The 20,220-nt window shown below is 52.8% G+C and overlaps 1 protein-coding gene across 5 annotated transcripts in view; it reads left to right on the forward strand.

The window, feature by feature from the left end:
* POMT2 (protein O-mannosyltransferase 2) overlaps positions 1-19,808 on the forward strand; it is a 23,753-nt gene extending 3,945 nt beyond the window's left edge. Inside the window, exons 3-21 of one of the 5 annotated variants that reach the window (XM_077267505.1) lie at positions 4,783-4,887; positions 4,972-5,080; positions 5,158-5,266; positions 7,267-7,426; positions 9,931-10,037; positions 10,329-10,411; positions 10,483-10,592; positions 10,662-10,734; positions 10,837-10,897; positions 13,961-14,021; positions 14,116-14,261; positions 16,896-16,987; positions 17,060-17,136; positions 17,209-17,280; positions 17,371-17,430; positions 17,502-17,607; positions 17,685-17,825; positions 18,392-18,503; positions 18,596-19,434. In XM_077267505.1, the coding sequence (XP_077123620.1) occupies positions 4,783-4,887; positions 4,972-5,080; positions 5,158-5,266; positions 7,267-7,426; positions 9,931-10,037; positions 10,329-10,411; positions 10,483-10,592; positions 10,662-10,734; positions 10,837-10,897; positions 13,961-14,021; positions 14,116-14,261; positions 16,896-16,987; positions 17,060-17,136; positions 17,209-17,280; positions 17,371-17,430; positions 17,502-17,607; positions 17,685-17,825; positions 18,392-18,503; positions 18,596-18,701 (1,890 nt within the window). In that variant the 3' untranslated portion in view covers positions 18,702-19,434. Of the gene's footprint in view, positions 1-4,782; positions 4,888-4,971; positions 5,081-5,157; positions 5,267-7,266; positions 7,427-9,930; positions 10,038-10,328; positions 10,412-10,482; positions 10,593-10,661; positions 10,735-10,836; positions 10,898-13,960; positions 14,040-14,115; positions 14,262-16,895; positions 16,988-17,059; positions 17,137-17,208; positions 17,281-17,370; positions 17,431-17,501; positions 17,608-17,684; positions 17,826-18,391; positions 18,504-18,595 lie in introns of all 5 variants that reach the window. The other 4 variants (XM_077267503.1, XM_077267506.1, XM_077267504.1 and 1 more) reach the window with 4 other exon arrangements.
* The last annotated feature ends 412 nt before the right edge of the window (positions 19,809-20,220 follow it).

Consider the following 20,220-nt stretch of genomic DNA (forward strand, 5'->3'; position numbering starts at 1 on the left):
CCCTGCTTACCCCCAAACAAAACACTTTGAGTTGTTGTATTTAAAGGGAACCTGTCCCCCCCCCAGGCGTTTTTAACTAAAAGAGCCAGCTTGTGTAGCACTAATGCTGCATTCTGTCAAGGTGGCTCTTTTAGTTGTGCTCCCTTTCAATGCTAAAATAATCATTTTTATAATTTGTCCCTGATACCTCGAATTTGTCCGGGGGGGGGGGGCATGTCTTTTCCCCCCAAACACAAATGCCTCCCAGCAGTCACTCAATACTCTCTGCCTTCATTAACGTCCCACTGGGGCTCCCGGATTTACCGCCTTGTCAGTGACCACTGCGGTGCATCCCTCGCTTCCCAGACGACCTTCCACGGTCGGAGCAGCAGCCGCAACAGCGACCACTTTGAGGAAGTTAACACGCAGCAGTCGCCCGTGTGTCCTGCTGCGGCCCCGGCGCCTGCGCTGTAAGTTCGAAGGGCAACGCAAACTGCTGATTCTATCAGATGGGAGAATATACATTGCCGTCTGCATTGGTCCTTAGACCGGTGTCACACTTGCGAGTGCAATGCGAGAAACTCACTCGAGTCTCTTGCTTCCATACCCGGCACTGCCGTCATCACTTGGGAGTGGAGCGTTCAGCTGCATTGAAATACATGCAGCCGCACACTCCGGTCCCTACTGCCAGCGACAGTGCCGGAAGTGAGAGACTCGCAAGTGTGACCCTGGCCTTAGAATGATTCTTGTATTCAGCGTTTGCTGGATGCTGTAGCCTAGTGTGTGTATCTAGGGTATGTGCACACAGCATTTTATTTCAGAGCTGCTTCAGGAAAGCATCTCAAGTCTTTTACCTGAAGGCGCCATGTTTTTCTGTGCCACCGACGTCTTTTCACGATAGTTTCTCTTATAGTTGCAAGTGACACTGTGCTACTTCTTTTAATGGCCTCAGTTTCCAAGCACTGAAGCAGTTGAAAGAAGAAATAACATACGGAGCAGGTAAAGCAATGTCGTTTTACATTGCTGTGCACCAAGTTCATGTTATGCGGCAGGTTTGAGGTGCTTTTTCAGGTGGGGGGTGCCTGCCGCAATCCGCCTGAAAAAGATGTGTGCACACACCCTTACCTTGGTTCTGCAGCCACAAAATACATGCATCCCAACATGAAAACGATCTGTCCAGTCTCGTTTTTTAAAAGTTACCTCTGCTGCTTCTGTAAGGAAGGTAAGACGTCGGTAAACTGGTTAATGAGTCACTACACATGGCCCGGTAATGTGTGCTTGCCCCCAGACTGAAACTTAAGTGATTTGCACTTATGAAAAAAATTAATTAAAAGCTTCTCCTATACATTACAATGTTAATCACGGACCACGCAGAGTGTACACTGGTGCTGTCTATGTGCTGTCCGTGATTGGCACAGGTTCATAGACCTGTATAGGTCATTTTGTCTGCGACAATGATAAAAAACGAAAAATGTCTCTGATTTTTATTTGGGGACACAGTCTGCAAAAGCATATGGGCATGTGAGCAGCACCATAGACTATAATGGAAAATAAATAATGTCCTGTTCTCAGCAGCGCAAGTCTGGGGCAATATGCTACCAAGAACCTTGATTTTTAAGCCGGCTAAAAATCATCTCACGTGACTAATAATCATTTTGCTCTTACATCAGGTGATTACTGACCTATTTAAATGAGAAATAATCAGCAAGACGCACCAACACACATTTCATGATTATTGGCTCATCTAAGTTGGCCATAATTCAGTGGCTGTTGGCTAGGCAGGTCCGCAACACAAAACGTTTTGATTGTATGCTGCTGACCTGTACTTGGACTATCTAGAGAGCAAGATTACAGAAGTTACAAGACGTGGCCCTGTGTGCTTAAAAATGCCAGGGCTGAATTTCAGTCCCAGTCCGGCCCTGCCCTGTAATATCTAATTGCGCTCACTGACTGTCCCCTGTAATATCTAATTGCGCTCACTGACTGTCCCCCTGTAATATCTAACTGCGCTTACTGACCGTCCCCCTGTAATATCTAACTGCGCTCATTGACCGTCCCCCTGTAATATCTAACTGCGCTCACTGACCGTCCCCCTGTAATATCTAACTGCGCTCACTGACCGTCCCCCTGTAATATCTAACTGCGCTCACTGACCGTCCCCCTGTAATATCTAACTGCGCGCACTGACCGTCCCCCTGTAATATCTAACTGCGCTCACTGACCGTCCCCTGTAATATCTAACTGCGCTCACTGACCGTCCCCCTGTAATATATAACTGCGCTCACTGACCGCCCCATGTAATATATAACTGCGCTCACTGACTGTCCCCCTGTAATATCTAACTGCGCGCACTGACCGTCCCCCTGTAATATCTAACTGCGCTCACTGACCGTCCCCTGTAATATCTAACTGCGCTCACTGACCGTCCCCCTGTAATATATAACTGCGCTCACTGACCGCCCCATGTAATATATAACTGCGCTCACTGACTGTCCCCCTGTAATATATAACTGCGCTCACTGACTGTCCCCCTGTAATATATAACTGCGCTCACTGACCGTCCCCCTGTAATATCTAACTGCGCTCACTGACTGTCCCCCTGTAATATATAACTGCGCTCACTGACTGTCCCCCTGTAATATATAACTGCGCTCACTAACCGCCCCCATGTAATATTAACTGCGCTCACTGACCGCCCCCATGTAATATCTAACTGCGCTCACTGACCGTCCCCCTGTAATATCTAACTGCTCTCACTGACCGTCCCCCTATAATATATACAGTTAGGTCCATATATATTTGGACAGAGACAACATTTTTCTAATTTTGGTTATAGACAGTACCACAATGAATTTTAAACAAAACAATTTAGATGCAGTTGAAGTTCAGACTTTCAGCTTTCATTTGAGGGTATCCACAATAAAATTGGATGAAGGGTTTAGAAGTTTCAGCTCCTTAACATGTGCCACCCTGTTTTTAAAGGGACCAAAAGTAATTGGACAATTGACTCCAAGGCTATTTCATGGACAGTTGTGGGCAATCCCTTCATTATGTCATTCTCAATTAAGCAGATAAAAGGCCTGAAGTTGATTTGAGGTGTGGTGCTTGCATTTGGAAGGTTTTGCTGTGAAGTAAACATGCGGTCAAAGGAGCTCTCCATGCAGGTGAAACAAGCCATCCTTAAGCTGCGAAAACAGAAAAAACCCATCCGAGAAATTGCTACAATATTAGGAGTGGCAAAATCTACAGTTTGGTACATCCTGAGAAAGAAAGAAAGAAAGAAAGCACTGGTGATCTCATCAATGCAAAAAGACCTGGGCGCCCACGGAAGACAACAGTGGTGGGTGATCGCAGAATAATCTCCATGGTGAAGAGAAACCCCTTCACAACAGCCAACCAAGTGAACAACACTCTCCAGGAGGTCGGCGCATCAATATCCAAATCTACCATAAAGAGAAGACTGCATGAAAGTAAATACAGAGGGTTCACTGCACGGTGCAAGCCACTCATAAGCATCAAGAATAAAAAGGCTAGACTGGACTTTGCTAAAAAACATCTAAAAAAGCCAGCACAGTTCTGGAAGAACATTCTTTGGACAGATGAAACCAAGATCAACTTCTACCAGAATGATGGAAAGAGAAAAGTATGGCGAAGGCATGGTACAGCTCATGATCCAAAGCATACTACATCATCTGTAAAACACGGCGGAGTCAGTGTGATGGCTTGGGCATGCATGGCTGCCAGTGGCACTGGGTCACTAGTGTTTATTGATGATGTGACAGAGGACAGAAGCAGCCGAATGAATTCTGAGGTCTTCAGAGCCATACTGTGTGCTCAGATCCAGCCAAATGCAGCCAAACTGATTGGTCGTCGTTTCATACTACAGATGGACAATAACCCAAAACATAAAGCCAAAGCAACCCAGGAACTTATTAAAGCAAAGAAGTGGAATATTCTTGAATGGCCAAGTCAGTCACCTGATCTCAACCCAATTGAGCATGCATTTCACTTGTTAAAGACTAAACTTCAGACAGAAAGGCCCACAAACAAACAGCAACTGAAAACCACTGCAGTGAAGGCCTGGCAGAGCATCAAAAAGGAGGAAACACAGCGTCTGGTGATGTCCATGAGTTCAAGACTTCAGGCAGTCATTGCCAGCCAAGGGTTTTCAACCAAGTACTAAAAATGAACATTTTATTTAAAATTATTGAATCTGTCCAATTACTTTTGGTCCTTTTAAAAACAGGGTGGCACATGTTAAGGAGCTGAAACTCTTAAACCCTTCATCCGATTTTAATGTGGATACCCTCAAATGAAAGCTGAAAGTCTGAACTTCAACTGCATCTGAATTGTTTTGTTTAAAATTCATTGTGGTAATGTCTATAACCAAAACTAGAAAAATGTTGTCTCTGTCCAAATATATATGGACCTAACTGTAACTGCTCTCACTGACCGTCCCCATGTAATATATAACTGCGCTCACTGACCATCCCCCTGTAATATCTAACTGCTCTCACTGACCGTCCCCCTGTAATATCTAACTGCTCTCACTGACCGTCCCCCTGTAATATCTAACTGCTCTCACTGACCGTCCCCATGTAATATATAACTGCGCTCACTGACCATCCCCCTGTAATATCTAACTGCGCTCACTGACCGTCCCCCTGTAACATATAACTGCTCTCACTGACCGTCACCATGTAATATATAACTGCGCTCACTGACCGTCCCCCAGTAATATATAGCTGCTCTCACTGACCGTCCCCCAGTAATATATAACATCTTCTTCTTTACCTTCTGCAGATGCTGATCGGACTCGCTGGGCGTCTGACTGGCTACAATGGATCCTTCTCCTTCCTGCAGCCTGGGCTCCACTATGGCAGCCACTCGTATGTGGGCATGAGAGGGGTGAGCTGTGAGGTGGGAGGCAGAGGTTGGTCGGCTGGGTTAGAGGTGAGCCCCTCCCGTTTATCATGGCTGCTCTTTCCGCAGTTCTGCGCCTTCCTCGGGGCCTGGCTTCCTCCCTTTGCGTTTCTCATTGTCCGGCAGCTGTCTCGGTCAGTGGCAGTGGCACTGCTTGCCTCTCTGCTTGTCCTCCTTGGTATGCTGCACCACACAGGTCAGGTTTTGGGGGCTACACCTGAACAGACACCATGTAACGCTCCTCTGCCCCCCCAGACACGGGCTGCATCACGCTGTCACAGTACATCCTGCTGGATCCCATCCTCATGTTCTTCATCATGGCCGCAGTACTGAGCATGGTCATGTTCCAATCCTGCTCCAGCAGGTAAGTGGCCTCACATGAGCCCACTCCTGACACTCTCAGACCCTGATTCCATCCCTGACACACCCTGACCCCACTCCTGACACTCTTAGGCTACGTTCACATTTGCGTTGTGCGCCGCAGCGTCGGCGCCGCAGCGCACAACGCAAACAAAAACGCGGCAAAACGCACGCTAAAACGCTGCGTTTTGCGCCGCCTGCGTCGTTTTTGGCCGAAAGTTGGACGCAAAAAAAATGCAACTTGATGCGTTTCTTGCGTCCAACGCTTGCGGCCATGCGGCGCAAAACGCAGCACAACGCATGTCCATGCGCCCCCATGTTAAATATAGGGGCGCATGACGCATGCGGCGCCGCTGCGGCGCCCGACGCTGCGGCGCTGACCGCAAATGTGAACGTAGCCTTAGACCCTGACCCCACTCCTGACACTCTCAGACCCTGATCCCACCCCTGACACACCCTGACCCCACTCCTGACACTCCCAGACCGTGGCCCCACCCCTGACACTCCCAGACCCTGGCCCCACTCCTGACACTCCCAGACCCTGGCCCCACTCCTGACACTCCCAGACCCTGGCCCCACTCCTGACACTCCCAGACCCTGGCCCCACTCCTGACACTCCCAGACCCTGGCCCCACTCCTGACACTCCCAGACCCTGGCCCCACTCCTGACACTCCCAGACCCTGGCCCCACTCCTGACACTCCCAGACCCTGGCCCCACTCCTGACACTCCCACACCCTGCCTCACACTCCTGACACTCCCAGAACCTGCCTCACACTCCCAGACCCTGCCTCACACTCCTGACACTCCCAGACCCTGCCTCACACTCCTGACACTCCCAGACCCTGCCTCACACTCCTGACACTCCCAGACCCTGCCTCACACTCCCAGACCCTGCCTCACACTCCTGACACTCCCAGACCCTGCCTCACACTCCTGACACTCCCAGACCCTGCCTCACACTCCTGACACTCCCAGACCCTGCCTCACACTCCTGACACTCCCAGACCCTGCCTCACACTCCTGACACTCCCAGACCCTGCCTCACACTCCTGACACTCCCAGACCCTGCCTCACACTCCTGACACTCCCAGACCCTGCCTCACACTCCCAGACCCTGCCTCACACTCCTGACACTCCCAGACCCTGCCTCACACTCCTGACACTCCCAGACCCTGCCTCACACTCCCAGACCCTGCCTCACACTCCTGACACTCCCAGACCCTGCCTCACACTCCTGACACTCCCAGAACCTGCCTCACACTCCCAGACCCTGCCTCACACTCCTGACACTCCCAGACCCTGCCTCACACTCCTGACACTCCCAGACCCTGCCTCACACTCCTGACACTCCCAGACCCTGCCTCACACTCCTGACACTCCCAGACCCTGCCTCACACTCCTGACACTCCCAGACCCTGCCTCACACTCCTCACACTCCCAGACCCTGCCTCACACTCCCAGACCCTGCCTCACACTCCTGACACTCCCAGACCCTGCCTCACACTCCTGACACTCCCAGACCCTGCCTCACACTCCTGACACTCCCAGACCCTGCCTCACACTCCTGACACTCCCAGACCCTGCCTCACACTCCTGACACTCCCAGACCCTGCCTCACACTCCTGACACTCCCAGACCCTGCCTCACACTCCTGACACTCCCAGACCCTGCCTCACACTCCTGACACTCCCAGACCCTGCCTCACACTCCTGACACTCCCAGACCCTGCCTCACACTCCTGACACTCCCAGACCCTGACCCCATTAAAGCCGCTCCCAGGCCCTGAACCAGTTCCTACTACTCTCAGGCCCAGATGCCGATCTTGACACTCCCAAACACTGACCCCACTAGTGAAGGTCTCAGCCCCTGACCCCGCTCCTGCCGCTTTTGAGTCCCTGACCCCGCTCCTGCCGCTCTTGAGACCCTGACCCCGCTCCTGCCGCTCTTGAGACCCTGACCCCGCTCCTGCCGCTCTTGAGTCCCTGACCCTTACTTCTTTCAGGCCTTTCAGCGCCCCCTGGTGGCTGTGGCTGGCGCTGACTGGAGTGAATTTAGCTGGAGCGATGGGAGTGAAGTTCGTGGGTCTTTTTGTGATCGTCTTGGTTGGTGTGAACACAGCCCAGGACCTGTGGCAGCTTCTGGGAGATCTGCGGATCAGGATTGTGAGTACTGGCTGGTCTGGACATTGTGGTGATGATGTTGGTTACAATGTATGATGAGATGATCCTACGTCTCTCTGTCCCCCTCAGCAACCACCTTCTCTGCCTGGCATTCCAAGCACCCTTGGTGCCACCCTTGGTGCTTGCTGGACCCCGCGGCGTATATGTCATGACCTTGCTGGACCTAATAAATAGCAGTGTTAGCTACGGTAGCGGGTGCAGAGGGAAGGCGGCTGCAGGGGACAGAAAAATGTTTGATCAGAGCCGCACAAATCCTTAGGCACACGCTCAACTTTTGTTTTCCCTCCCTGGAGACGGGACTTTGTGTCCATCTCTGAATCTGTATGAGGGCGAATGTTTCTGAGTATTGTCAGGCAGCACATGATGTACCGAGATATAGGGACACAATCCCAAGTGTGGTGACAGTAGCTCGACACTACAGGTCTGTGCGGTGACGCTGCATTTTCCACCATGTTAGCCGGAAGCCCCATCCTCCAGGTCTGTGCGGTGACGCTGCATTTGCCATCGTGTTAGCCCGGTGCCGGACCCTCCAGGTCTGTGCGGTGGCGCTGCATTTTCCACCATGTTAGCCAGTAGCCTGATCCTCTGGGTCTGTGCGGTGGCGCTGCATTTGCCATCGTGTTAGCCCAGTGCCCGACCCTCCAGGTCTGTGTGGTGACGCTGCATTTGCTACTCTGTTAGGCGATAACTTAACCCTCCATGTCTGTGCATTTGCTGCTGTGTTAGCCGGTAGCTCGACCCTACAGGTCTGTGCGGTGTTGCTGCAATTGCTGCTGTGTTAGCCGGTAGCTCGACCCTACAGGTCTGTGCGGTGTTGCTGCATTTGCTGCTGTGTTAGCCGGTAGCTCGACCCTACAGGTCTGTGCAGTGTTGCTGCAATTGCTGCTGTGTTAGCCGGTAGCTCGACCCTACAGGTCTGTGCGGTGTTGCTGCATTTGCTATCGTGTTAGCCTGGTGCCCGACCCTCCAGGTCTGTGTGGTGACGCTGCATTTGCTACTCTGTTAGCCGATAGCTTAACCCTCCATGTCTGTGCATTTGCTGCTGTGTTAGCCGGTAGCTCGACCCTACAGGTCTGTGCGGTGTTGCTGCAATTGCTGCTGTGTTAGCCGGTAGCTCGACCCTACAAGTCTGTGCGGTGTTGCTGCAATTGCTGCTGTGTTAGCCGGTAGCTCGACCCTACAGGTCTGTGCGGTGTTGCTGCAATTGCTGCTGTGTTAGCCGGTAGCTCGACCCTACAGGTCTGTGCGGTGTTGCTGCTGCGTTAGCCGTTAGCTCGCTTTCAGCAGGGCGCGCTGCTGTTTCTGTGGAGACTGTTTTAGGGTAGATATGACATTTTGATCACTGCGTTATTTTTGACAGCCTTGTGAGTACCAAAAATTGAAACTCTGTCTAGCCCTCACGGAAAATCAACATTGAAACCCCAAAGGGAGAGTGCATGTTCTGTGGCCGCCAGAATGGACACACATGCAAGATTGCACAATTGATATGCTACTGTCAGTGATTGTCAGCAGCATTTAATAAGTAAACATCAGTGATATGATGTGGTGCCGACTCTGCAGTTAGCAGAAGGTGTTGGCTGTATAGCGCTGCTCCATGACGTAATAATACTTCGTGGTGCAGTGGGTGTTATGCTGGGTGTAGAGGTGACGACCTCCTGCTAGCCAGCAAGAGCAGTGTATCTGTCGCACTGCCACGCACCCAGAGGGCCGGGTATACTCTTCACCAGCCTCCCTGTCCTGGCAAGGGGGGGGGCTTCATCAGAGCCCTTCCCAGGTGGCGAGCAGCATGGCGGCTGGTGACAAGACACATAAGCAGCAGACCGGGCAAATACACCAGAACCAAAAGACCACAGTGCGACTGCAGGAAGTAATACGAACTATGATAAACCAAGCACAGGACCAAGGCATGAACCTCCTGAGGAGCACAGAACACTGATCTGCACCCCCACCAGTACTGGAATAATCAGCGACAAAGGATGAAATGGCAGGTTTATATCTGCACCCCGCAGTAACTGGACCATGCTGGGGCAATGACCATTCTGCACCCCCAGACCAGAGACACCGGAGGAGGGGAGAGAAGACTGGAGGGATCCTCCCACCATCTAATGCCCCAGCAGTGGCATGCTCTGCACACGCTGGCAGCAGGTAACACCAGGGGGCCTCACACACCCCAGTCGCCGGGAGCAGCAGCGTGACGTCTCCCAGCAATGCTAGGAGTGCATCTCTTAGAATGCGATATTCAGACCGGGCGAGCACCACAGCAAGCTTTTCCCCCTGGAGATGACCCCCCTCATGGCCAGTGAAGGGCGATGGGTGACAAGACAGAGCCCGACCAGAAGTGTGAGGTGTACAGACTTACCATTTCCGACAGTGGAAAGGGGTTAATTAGGACAGTAGTTATTGCAGGGTGATAACTGCTGGTCTCTGTAGACCATCTTTACATGGTCTTCACTTATCATGTCGTCTTCTTCTCCCTCCTGTCACAGGATGTTGTCGTCCGTCACGTGGCTGCTCGTGTCCTCTGCCTCATTTTGCTGCCTCTCGCCCTTTACGCCTTGACTTTTGTCGTCCATTTTGCTGTTCTTAATAGAAGGTAAGATAAGGATATATGTGAGCTCTCACCAGCAGCGGGCAGTACACTACGGAGATGGGTGAACACCAGGAGAAACGGCGCAGTCACCATAACAGCCAGCCATGATTACTGGGGTGCCATGCTCCGAGCTGTGGGCATCTCCTTCACATGGAAACGACTGATTATTATCAGTAAAAAGAGCCCCTTGGTTCTGTCCTCTGCTGTCACTTGTAGTCCGCCATGGTGTAGTCACCAGTATGTGGCCCCTGAACCCAGTACACGTGGCCCCGGTTGTCACATGTCTCTCTGCAGTGGTCCTGGAGACGGATTCTTCAGCTCAGCCTTCCAGTCTCGTCTGATTGGGAACAACCTGCATAATGCCTCCATGCCAGAGTGTGAGTATGGGGGGCGGCGAGGGCAGCTGTGGGGGCTCCATTGTCTTATGCTTCGTGATGGTTCCCTCTAGACCTGGCGTACGGCTCAGTGATTACCCTGAAGAACGTGCGTACCGCCGCTGGATACCTGCACTCACACTGGCACCTGTACCCAGAAGGGGTGGGGGCACGGCAGCAGCAGGTGGGCACTGTAGACACATATCCTCCGGGCCTGCACCTCCTCTGCTGACCTTTTCCTCTCCTTACTCAGGTCACCACGTATTCTCACAAGGATCCCAATAACCTGTGGATGGTGAAGAAGCACAACGCCGAGTATGGTAATGGTGGGCACTGGTAGTAGTGGCTGGGGACAATGCAGATGGTTTGCCGCCCTGCTCATCTCCGTTTTTTCCGCTGACTCCACTGACTTTGCTGTTTCTCCTCAGACTCTGATTCCGCCCTGGAGTTTGTGCATCACGGAGACCTTATCCGCCTGGAGCATAAAGGGTGAGTGGCCAACACATGGACGAGATTTGGGTACCGGTGAAAGGGTTAATCTCTGCCTACTATGTCCTGCTCGCAGCGTTGTTCACTCCCTAGCGGGCCCCGCAGGAAACGCCCACTATGCCACACACAGGACTTGGTTACCTAACGTGCGCTGAGCGGACTGCCCTGCTCATCTGCCACTATCATTTGCGTATCAAACAGGATTGGCGTCTAAAATCTGCCCTTTAATGCATGTCCTGGCATGAAGCGCTGGGTGGTCTGCAGTTTTGCTGTGGGCCTCAACATCATGTGACGTGCAGGGGACGCTGCAGTGAGTGGAACAATTCAGATTCTTGTACTGCCGGGGCCTTGTGACGGGTGGTCTGTGTGCCGGCGCAGGGTTGTCTGTGCGTGTGCCGGGACCGGGTTGTCTGTGCCGTGGCCAAGTGGTTCGTGTGCCAGGGCTGGGTGTGGGCCTCACCATCGTGTGACATGCAGGGGAGGCTGCAGTGAGTGGAACAATTCAGCTTCTTGTGTTGCCGGGCCATGTGATATGTTCATGTGCCGGGAACGGATGGTCTGTGCGTGTGCCAAGGGCCGGGCGGTTTGTGCGCCGGTGTCAGATGGTATATGTGTCGGGGCCGGGTGTGCCGAGGCTGTGTGGTCCGGGGGCAGGTTTGTCGGGCCCGGGTGGTCCGTGTGTCAGGGGCGGGTGGTCTGTGTGCGTGTGCCGGGGCCCTGTGGTCTGTGTATTGGGGCTGGGTATGCCGTGGTGTGTGTGCCAAGGCCATGTGGTCCGTGTGCCAGGGCCGTGTGGTCCAGGGGCAGGGGGTCCATGTGCCGGTGCCATGTGGTCCTGGGGTGGGTTGTCTGTGTGCGTGTGCCAGGTAGTCTGTGTCTGTGTGCCATGGCTGGATGGTCTATGTGCCGGGGCCAGGTGCTCCGTGTGTCGGGACCGATTTGTCCGTATGCCGAGGACTTGTGATCCGGGGCAAACAGTCTGTGTGCCAGTGGCTATTGGTCAGGGCGGGTGGTCTGTATCCCGGGGTCCGTGTGCCAGGGTCATGTGGTCCCCGGGGATGTGTTGTCTGTGTGTGTGTGTGCCAGGTGGTCTGTGTCCGTGTGGCGGGTGATCTGTGTCCTGGGGGTCTATGTGCCGGGGCTGGTTGCTCCAGGCGCAAAGGCCGGGTGCACCGTGTGCTGGGGACTTGTGATCCGTGGGCTGACGGTCCATGTGCCAGGTGTCGGGGCTGGTGGTCCGTGTGTCGGGGCCCTGTGGTGTGTGTGCCGGGGCAATGTGGTCCGTGTGTCAGGCCCGGATGGTCCTTTTGTCGGGGGGCGGATGGTCCGTTCCTGAGCCATGTAGTCCGTGTGTCAGGGCCGTGTGGTCTGTGGGGTGGGTGATATGTGTGTCGGGTCCATGTACCGGGTGGTCTGTGTGCTGGGTTCGTGTGGTCCATGTGCCAAGGCTGTGTGTGCTGGTGGTCCGTGTCCCTGGGGTCCGTGTGCCAGTGCCATGTGGTCCTGGGGTGGGTTGTCTGTGTGCGTGTGCCAGGTAGTCTGTGTCCATGTGCCGTGGCCGGATGGTCTATGTGCCGGGGCCGTGTGCCGGGACCGATTTGTCCGTATGCCGAGGACTTGTGATCCGGGGGCGGGCAGTCTGTGTGACAGGGGCTGGTGGTCCCAGTGTTGGGGTGGGTGTTCCATATCCCGGGGGTCCATGTGCCGGGGTCATGTGGTCTTGGGATGGGTTGTCTGTGCAGGTGGTCTGTGTCCGTGTGCCGGGTGATCTGTGTCCTGGTGGTCAAGGTGCCGGAGCCATGTGGTCCATGAGTGGGTTGTTTGTGTTCGTGTGCCAAGTAGTCTGTGTCCGTGGGCCGGGTAGTCCATGTGCCGGGGCCTGGTGCTCCATGTGCCGGGGCCTTGTGATTCAGGGGCTGGCGGTCCGTGCGCTAGGTGTCAGGGCTGGTGGTCCGTGTCCCGGGGCCGTGTGTGTGGTCCGTGTGTCGGGTCTGTGTGCCAGGGCCAGGTGGTCCGGGTGTCAGGGGCGGGTGTGCCGGGGGCAGGTTGTGTGTGTGTGTGCCAGGTGATCTGTGTGCCAGGGCTGAGTGGTCTGTGTGTTGGGGCCGGGTGGTCCGTTTGTCGGGTCGTATGGTCTGGGTTTTGGGGCCGGGTGGTCTCCCGTCCATGAACCGGACCAGGGTGATAAGTATGTTGGGTGGTCCGTGTGTCAGGGCCGGGTTGTCCATGTGCTGTAGCGGGTGTACCGGGGTGGTTGGACTGTTTGCCGGGGACCATGCTCTGTATGCCCAGCAGTCAGATCCCCACGTTCTGCCTGTGCAGCTGCTTTATTATTACCTCATGAAGGGTTAAATGCACATGGCAGCGGTCCAAGGCTCAGTCCTGCTGTGTGCATATGTGGACGGACCCCCATCCTCCTGGGATTATAGCGGCTGCCGTGTTTACATGACTCGTATCTCCAGGATCGGGGATCTGACTGCCGTTCATCCTCCACATAAACAGCGCCAGGAACAGCCTCGTAAACCTGGGACTCTGCTGTGCCTCCTGTCAGTCACTTATCCCTTGAGATGGAAAATGGAGACCAGCGTGTGACCTCTCTCCGCTGGCTCCGCACTTTATGGCCCATGTCTAAATATTGTGAATAGTGTCTGTGAAAATCTTGACCTGGCTGCTGCTCCTTCAGTGCTGCAGCCCGGGCCCGGGGCCCCCAGAGCGGGGATACAACCGGTAGATGAAAGGGTTGTACGCACTTGGAACAGTGGTGGTCCTCGTCCACAGGTTGTGTGTGGTTCTCCTGGAAAAGAGGTGCTGCAGCAGCACACACAAGCAGAGTGGACAGGAGCGTGGCCATACTTTTCTTTTCCTGGATGACCCCCATATAGTGTGACCCTGGACCGGCCGGCACAGTCGTTCCCTGCCAGGCTGTCGGCGGGGCGCCCCGGAGGTGTGGGTGGAGCAGCATAAAGTGTGTGACGTGGGTTCCTGGGATTCATATTCTATAGATCATTTTTTCTTTCTTTCTGCTCTCCATTTCTTACACATGATTTCCTCATGTTCTCCCAGCACTGGCCGTAACCTCCATAGTCATCAGCGGGAAGCGCCACTAACTAAGAAACATCTGCAGGTGACAGCGTACGGCACGGTGAGGGTGGCGGACACCTTTCTCATCACTACTCTGGGGTCTTCTGTCCACGTGTTACCACTTCTCTCCTTCACAGAACGGGTCAGGCGACACCAATGACTTTTGGAGGATCGAGGTGACTGGTGGCAAAAATAAAGTGAAAGTTCTGCGCAGTCAGATTCGCCTGCTGCACCTCTCCACGGGCTGTGCTCTGGGATCATCAGGGAAGACTCTTCCCAAGTGGTGAGATATGGCGCAGCATGGAATTGTTAGGCTGGGGGGTCAAAAATCTGTTATCAGCCCACATTACAATAGTAATCCCAGCAGCAGGCGAAGATCACAGTCAATATATCTTGTCTCACCCAAAGCGTTTAGTCACTGTACCCCTAAGTCTATGTCCACCCGAAAAATCACTGTGCGCGTCCTGTACTGACCCTGCATTATACTCCAGAGCTGCACTCACTATTCTGCTGGTGTAGTCACTGTGTACATACATTACATTACTGATCCTGAGTTACCTCCTGTATTATACTCCAGAGCTGAACTCACTGTTCTGCTGGTGCAGTCACTGTGTACATACATTACATTACTGATCCTGAGTTACATCCTGTATTATACTCCAGAGCTGCACTCACTATTCTGCTGGTGTAGTCACTGTGTACATACATTACATTACTGATCCTGAGTTACCTCCTGTATTATACTCCAGATCTGAACTCACTGTTCTGCTGGTGCAGTCACTGTGTACATACATTACATTACTGATCCTGAGTTACACCCTGTATTATACTCCAGAGCTGCACTCACTATTCTGGTGGTGGAGTCACTGTGTACACGCATTATACTACTGATCCTGTATTATACTTCAGAGCTGCGCTCACTGTTCTGCTGATGCAGTCACTGTGTACATACATTACATTACTGATCCTGTATTACATCCTGTATTATACTCCAGAGCTGCACTCCCTATTCTGCTGATGCAGTAACTGTGTACATACATTACATTACTGATCCTGTACTGATCCTTAGTTACACCCTGTATTATACACCAGGACTGCACTCACTATTCAGGTGGTGGAGTCACTGTGTACACACATTACACTGTGTTCCAAATTATTATGCAAGTAATATTTCCTCATATTTTCTCTAAATTACCTATCTGAATTGCAGTCATTGTTATTTTCCAGTCATCTACTATTCTAGTATAATTGCAATGTTTTGGAACAAACTGCCTATGAAAACAGTATCTTTTAAAAAAAAAAAAAACACTCAAAATGCATGTTCCAAATTATTATGCACAGCAGAGTTTTCAACCTTTTTTTTTTATTTTGAACAAAAAAATGGTCAATTGTGAAGTTCTAATCATTATCAGCTTATTACAAAATGAAATCAAACAGTTTTCAAGTGAAAACTTTATTCTAGGTGATGTTACATTTGCACATAGGACCCCTTGTTCGAAAGAAGCTTCTGAACTCTCTTGTCCATTGAATTTGTCAGTTTTTGGATGGTTTCTGCTTCAATTGTTTTGCATGTGGACAGAATACCCTCCCAGAGCTGTTGCTTAGATGTGAACTGCCTCCCGCCATCATAGACACTCCTTTTGATGATGCTCCAGAGGTTCTCAATGGGGTTGAGGTCAGGGGAAGATGGTGGCCACACCATAAGTTTGTCCTCTTTTATGCCCATAGCAGCCAGAGATGCAGATGTGTTTTTTGCAGCATGAGACGGTGCATTATCATGCATGAAAATGATCTTGCTGCGGAAAGCACGGTTCTTCCTCTTGAACCATGGCAGGAAGTGTTGTTTTAGAAACTCCACATAGATTATGGAGTTCATCTTTACCCCTTCAGGGATCATAAAGGGGCCGACAATCTCTCTCCCCATGATTCCAGCCCAAAACATTACTCTACCTCTTCCTTGTTGGCGCCTTAGCCGTGTTTTCATGGGGTGTCCATCAACCAGCCATCCTCCACTCCATCCATCTGGACCATCGAGCGTTGCACGGCACTCATCGGTGAACAAAACAGTTTGGAAGTCAGTCTTCATGTATCGTTTGGCCCACTGGAGCCGTTTCTGCTTGTGTGCAGTGGATAGAGGTGGTCAACAGGATGGCTTACACACAGCTGCAAACCTCTGAAGGACCCTGCATCTTGTTGTTCTGGGGACGTTGGAGGCACCAGCAGCTTCAAAAACTTGTCTGCTGCTATGACCAGACATTTTTGCAGCTGCTCTTTTAACCTTACACAATTGCCTGTTGGAAAGAGTCCTCAATTTTTCCTTATCAGCACGCACACGTGTGTGCTGGGAATCAGCTACATACTTCTTGATTGTGCGATGATCACGATGAAGTGTCTTGGCAATGTTGATTGTAGTCATGCCTTGACCTAAATACTCCACAATTTGTTGCTTCTCAGCAGCCGACACATCCTTTTTCTTTCCCATTTTGGCAAAAAATGTAGGCTGCTTAATAATGTGGAACAGCCTTCTTAAGTAGTCTTGCCTTTATTTGGACACACCTGCCAAACTAATTTGCACAGGTATCTGCAATTGCTTTCAGTGATATAAAGAGCCCTGACACACATCACCATCAATGAGTTTAAATGACAAACAAAAAAATTCTAACCTTATCACTCCTAACCTCTATGTGCATAATAATTTGGAACACAGTGTATACTACTGATCCTGTATTATACTTCAGAGCTGCGCTCACTGTTCTCGTGTGTTTTTGCCCTGTCAGTAAACTTGAGGCCGTTGTTGCCGTTTACAACCTATCAGGGCTCCTCTAATTCGTGGGTCGGTGAGGAGCTCCTGTCATTCCAGTATGGTGCACTCTGCTGGTCAGACGTGCTGTTGACAGCTCTTGCTTTTGTCTCCCAGGGGTTGGGAACAGGGCGAGGTGACGTGCAGCCCGTATCTACGTGAGAGCCCCAATACCCTATGGAGTGTGGAGGACCATGAGAACATCCGACGTAAGTGTGTGACCCCCCTCTTCAGTGTCCCCATGTCTCTTCTGTCTCCTGAACTCACGATCTCCATCATAGTCTTGAAAATCTCAGTCTCCATCCTGAAGCCGTCCTTCCTGGAGGCGCTGGCGGAGTCCCACGTAGTGATGCTGCGGGTGAGCAATGTCCTGTGTGATCGGGGGCTTTTAAAGGGTCTTTGATCATAACTGGTTATTTTACTTCCTAAGGCAAATAGTGGCCTGAAGCCCAAGGAACATGAGGTGACATCCAAGCCCTGGCACTGGCCCATTAACTTCCAGGTGAGAGTGCCCCAATTCCTGCCAGACCCCCCCCCCGCCCCCCCCCCCCCCCCCCCCCATCAGCAGTGTATCTGACCCCTCCCCCCGCAGGGTCTCCGCTTTTCTGGTGTGAACGCTACTGATTTCCGGATTTATCTGCTGGGGAATCCGGTGAGTTTCCTATCTGTCGGAGGACAGCAGTGACGCTGTTCGGTTCTTAACTTGTCTCATCAACCCTGTAGGTAATTTGGTTTCTGAACCTGGGCGGTCTCATCGTGTACGTGGTGCTGGCGTTCTGTGCGGCGGTCTCCTTGCAGCGTGGCCTCTCCCTGTCCGGGGAGGTGAGGGGTAAGTGCTGCTCCATCTCTTGTTCTGTGTCCCCTTGTGACTGCTAATGATCTGTGTGATGGGGGTCTTTCTTGCAGATGTCTTTTCCCTCCTCCTGGAGGGTGGGGGGCAGCTGATGTCAGGATGGCTTCTTCACTATTTGCCTTTCTTCTTCATGGGCCGAGTCTTGTATTATCACCACTACTTCCCCGCCATGCTCTTCTCCAGTATGCTGAGTGGTGAGTGCTGGCGTCTGAGGGGCGAGCGCTGGCGTCTAAGGGCTGAGCCTGGCGTCTGAGCGGCGAGTTCTGGCATCTGAGGGCTGAGACTGGCGTCTGGTGAACGTGGCGTCTGAGGGGCGAGCGCTGGCGTCTGAGAGCTGAGCCTGGCGTCTGGTGAACGCTGGCGTCTGAGGGGCGAGCGCTGGCATCTGAGGGCTGAGCCTGGCGTCTGGTGAACGTTGGCGTCTGAGGGGCGAGCGCTGGCGTCTGAGGGGCGAGCGCTGGCGTCTGAGGGGTGAGCCTGGCGTCTGGTGAACGTTGGCGTCTGAGGGGCGAGCGCTGGCGTCTGAGGGGCGAGCGCTGGCATCTGAGGGCTGAGCCTGGCGTCTGGTGAACGTTGGCGTCTGAGGGGCGAGCGCTGGCGTCTGAGGGGCGAGCGCTGGCGTCTGAGGGGTGAGCGCTGGCGTCTGGTGAACGCTGGCTTCCGAGCAACGAGCGCTGGCTTCTGAGTGGTGAGCACTGGCATCTGAACATGGCATGAGAGTGTAATGTGCGGTCTCTTCTGACTGTCTCTCTCCGTACAGCGGTCACGTTCTGGTCTCTGCTCCGATTGGGTGCTGCCATCCTCTGCCCGTCTCGGCGCAGTGCTGTGTGCGCAGTTGGGATGACTCTGCTGTCTGGGACTCTGCTGTACAGGTGGGTGATGGCTCGGGTAGGTGGTGGTGGGGCACAGGTAGATGGCGACCACCTGCTGTCGTTCCTGCCCGTGACTCGTGATTCTCTTGCAGCTTCTACCTCTTCCATCCTCTGGCCTACGGCATGGTGGGGTCTCTGTCTGACGCTGCCAACAGCCCAATGGCAGGACTGCGCTGGATGGACTCCTGGGACTTCTGAACATGGCGCTGGGGACAGGATCAGTAATCGATGCAGTAGTACAGGACTGTGTACCAGTGGAGTGGACTCTAGTACCACGTGCGCTTTCTCGGCTCTGGATCTGTGGAGTGCAGGGGGAGGGGATTCGTTCTGGCATGTATGTCATGGCGTCCAAATGCCTTCAGCACTCATGGGTTAACCCTTCACATGCTGCCCCCTGTTATGATGGGTAAGATTCCGGGCCGCTCACTCCCCTCATTGTTATCCTACTTTATAATGGAGGGACCATCCTGTGGTTACTGTGTACGTGGTCTAGTGGTGAGCCCCCTGGAGCCGCGAGTCAGTGTACCGGGACCTGCAGAGAAGGAAGTGGCATGGAACCTTTGGTCGGTGGATGCAGTTGCCATAGCGATAGGGCAGGACGGGAAGAAAGCAGCAGATTAGGATAGAGCAGAGATCTCTCCTTTCCGCTGCCTGATTACAGCTGCAAGATGCGCAGCCGGTAATTGTACCTAACGGCTTTAACCCCCTCGCTGTCTGGGCTGCACCGTCATCATGTGCACAGGATCTGATCCTCCCTGCACCCCATACACCAGCCGTACAGTGACGGCCCTCGCTCTGGCCAGTGTAGCCTTCGTAATCCCTCCGTCCAACTTCTGTCCAGCAACAGCCGGCATCCATTACCACCTTATGCCTCTGCTCCCTGTGTGAACAATGGAGAGAGGGAGATGCAATAAACGGTTCTCGGGTCTCCTGTCAGTGTACAGCGCCTCCTGGAGGGGTGGAGAGGTAACATTTCAGTGCCGCACATGGCCGTCCCATAAACTGGAGACATCGTGCTTCCTGTTTTTGTGGTGGGAGCAGTGCTGGGAAAGGGTGTCTTATGGCAAGTGGAGCATTGTTAGGAGGACGCTTCACTGCAAGATTGCCAATTTAGCGCAATGGGAGTTATCGACATGGGTGGAGCGATGCAATAAACCACCTTTTGGGGGGGTTGTGGGTGGAGCGATGCTGAGGGCATCTCATGGTGGGAAGGAGTATTGCTGTGGGTTAGTGGCCAGAGCAGTATGAGGGGCCTCCTGTGGAGTGCTGCCGTGGAATCTTGGGTGAAGGAGTCCTGCGCTGTACAAAAAAAAAATTGAGCAGCAGCTGTATGATATATTACAATGTGAATTCAACCATGAACCTGTATCCCTCTTCCCTTCTAATATTACTCCTTCCCTAAACCCAGCCCTGATATTACTCCTCACCCTATAAACCCCTCCCTAATATTATTCTTCCACCTATGAACACCGCCCTAATATTACTACTCCCCCGGTAAACCACGCCCTGATAGTATTTCTCCCCCTATAAACAACGCCCTGATATTACTCCTCCCCCTAGAACTCCCGCTCTGATATGACTCCTCCCCATATGAACACCGCCCTGATATTGCTCCTCCTATAAACCCCACCCTGATCTTACTCCTCCCCTAGAACTCCCGCCCTGATATGACTCCTCCCCATATAAACACCGACCTGATATTACTTCTCCTATAAAC

Source organism: Ranitomeya variabilis, chromosome 1 (assembly GCF_051348905.1).
Source record: "Ranitomeya variabilis isolate aRanVar5 chromosome 1, aRanVar5.hap1, whole genome shotgun sequence".
NCBI lineage: Eukaryota > Metazoa > Chordata > Amphibia > Anura > Dendrobatidae > Ranitomeya > Ranitomeya variabilis.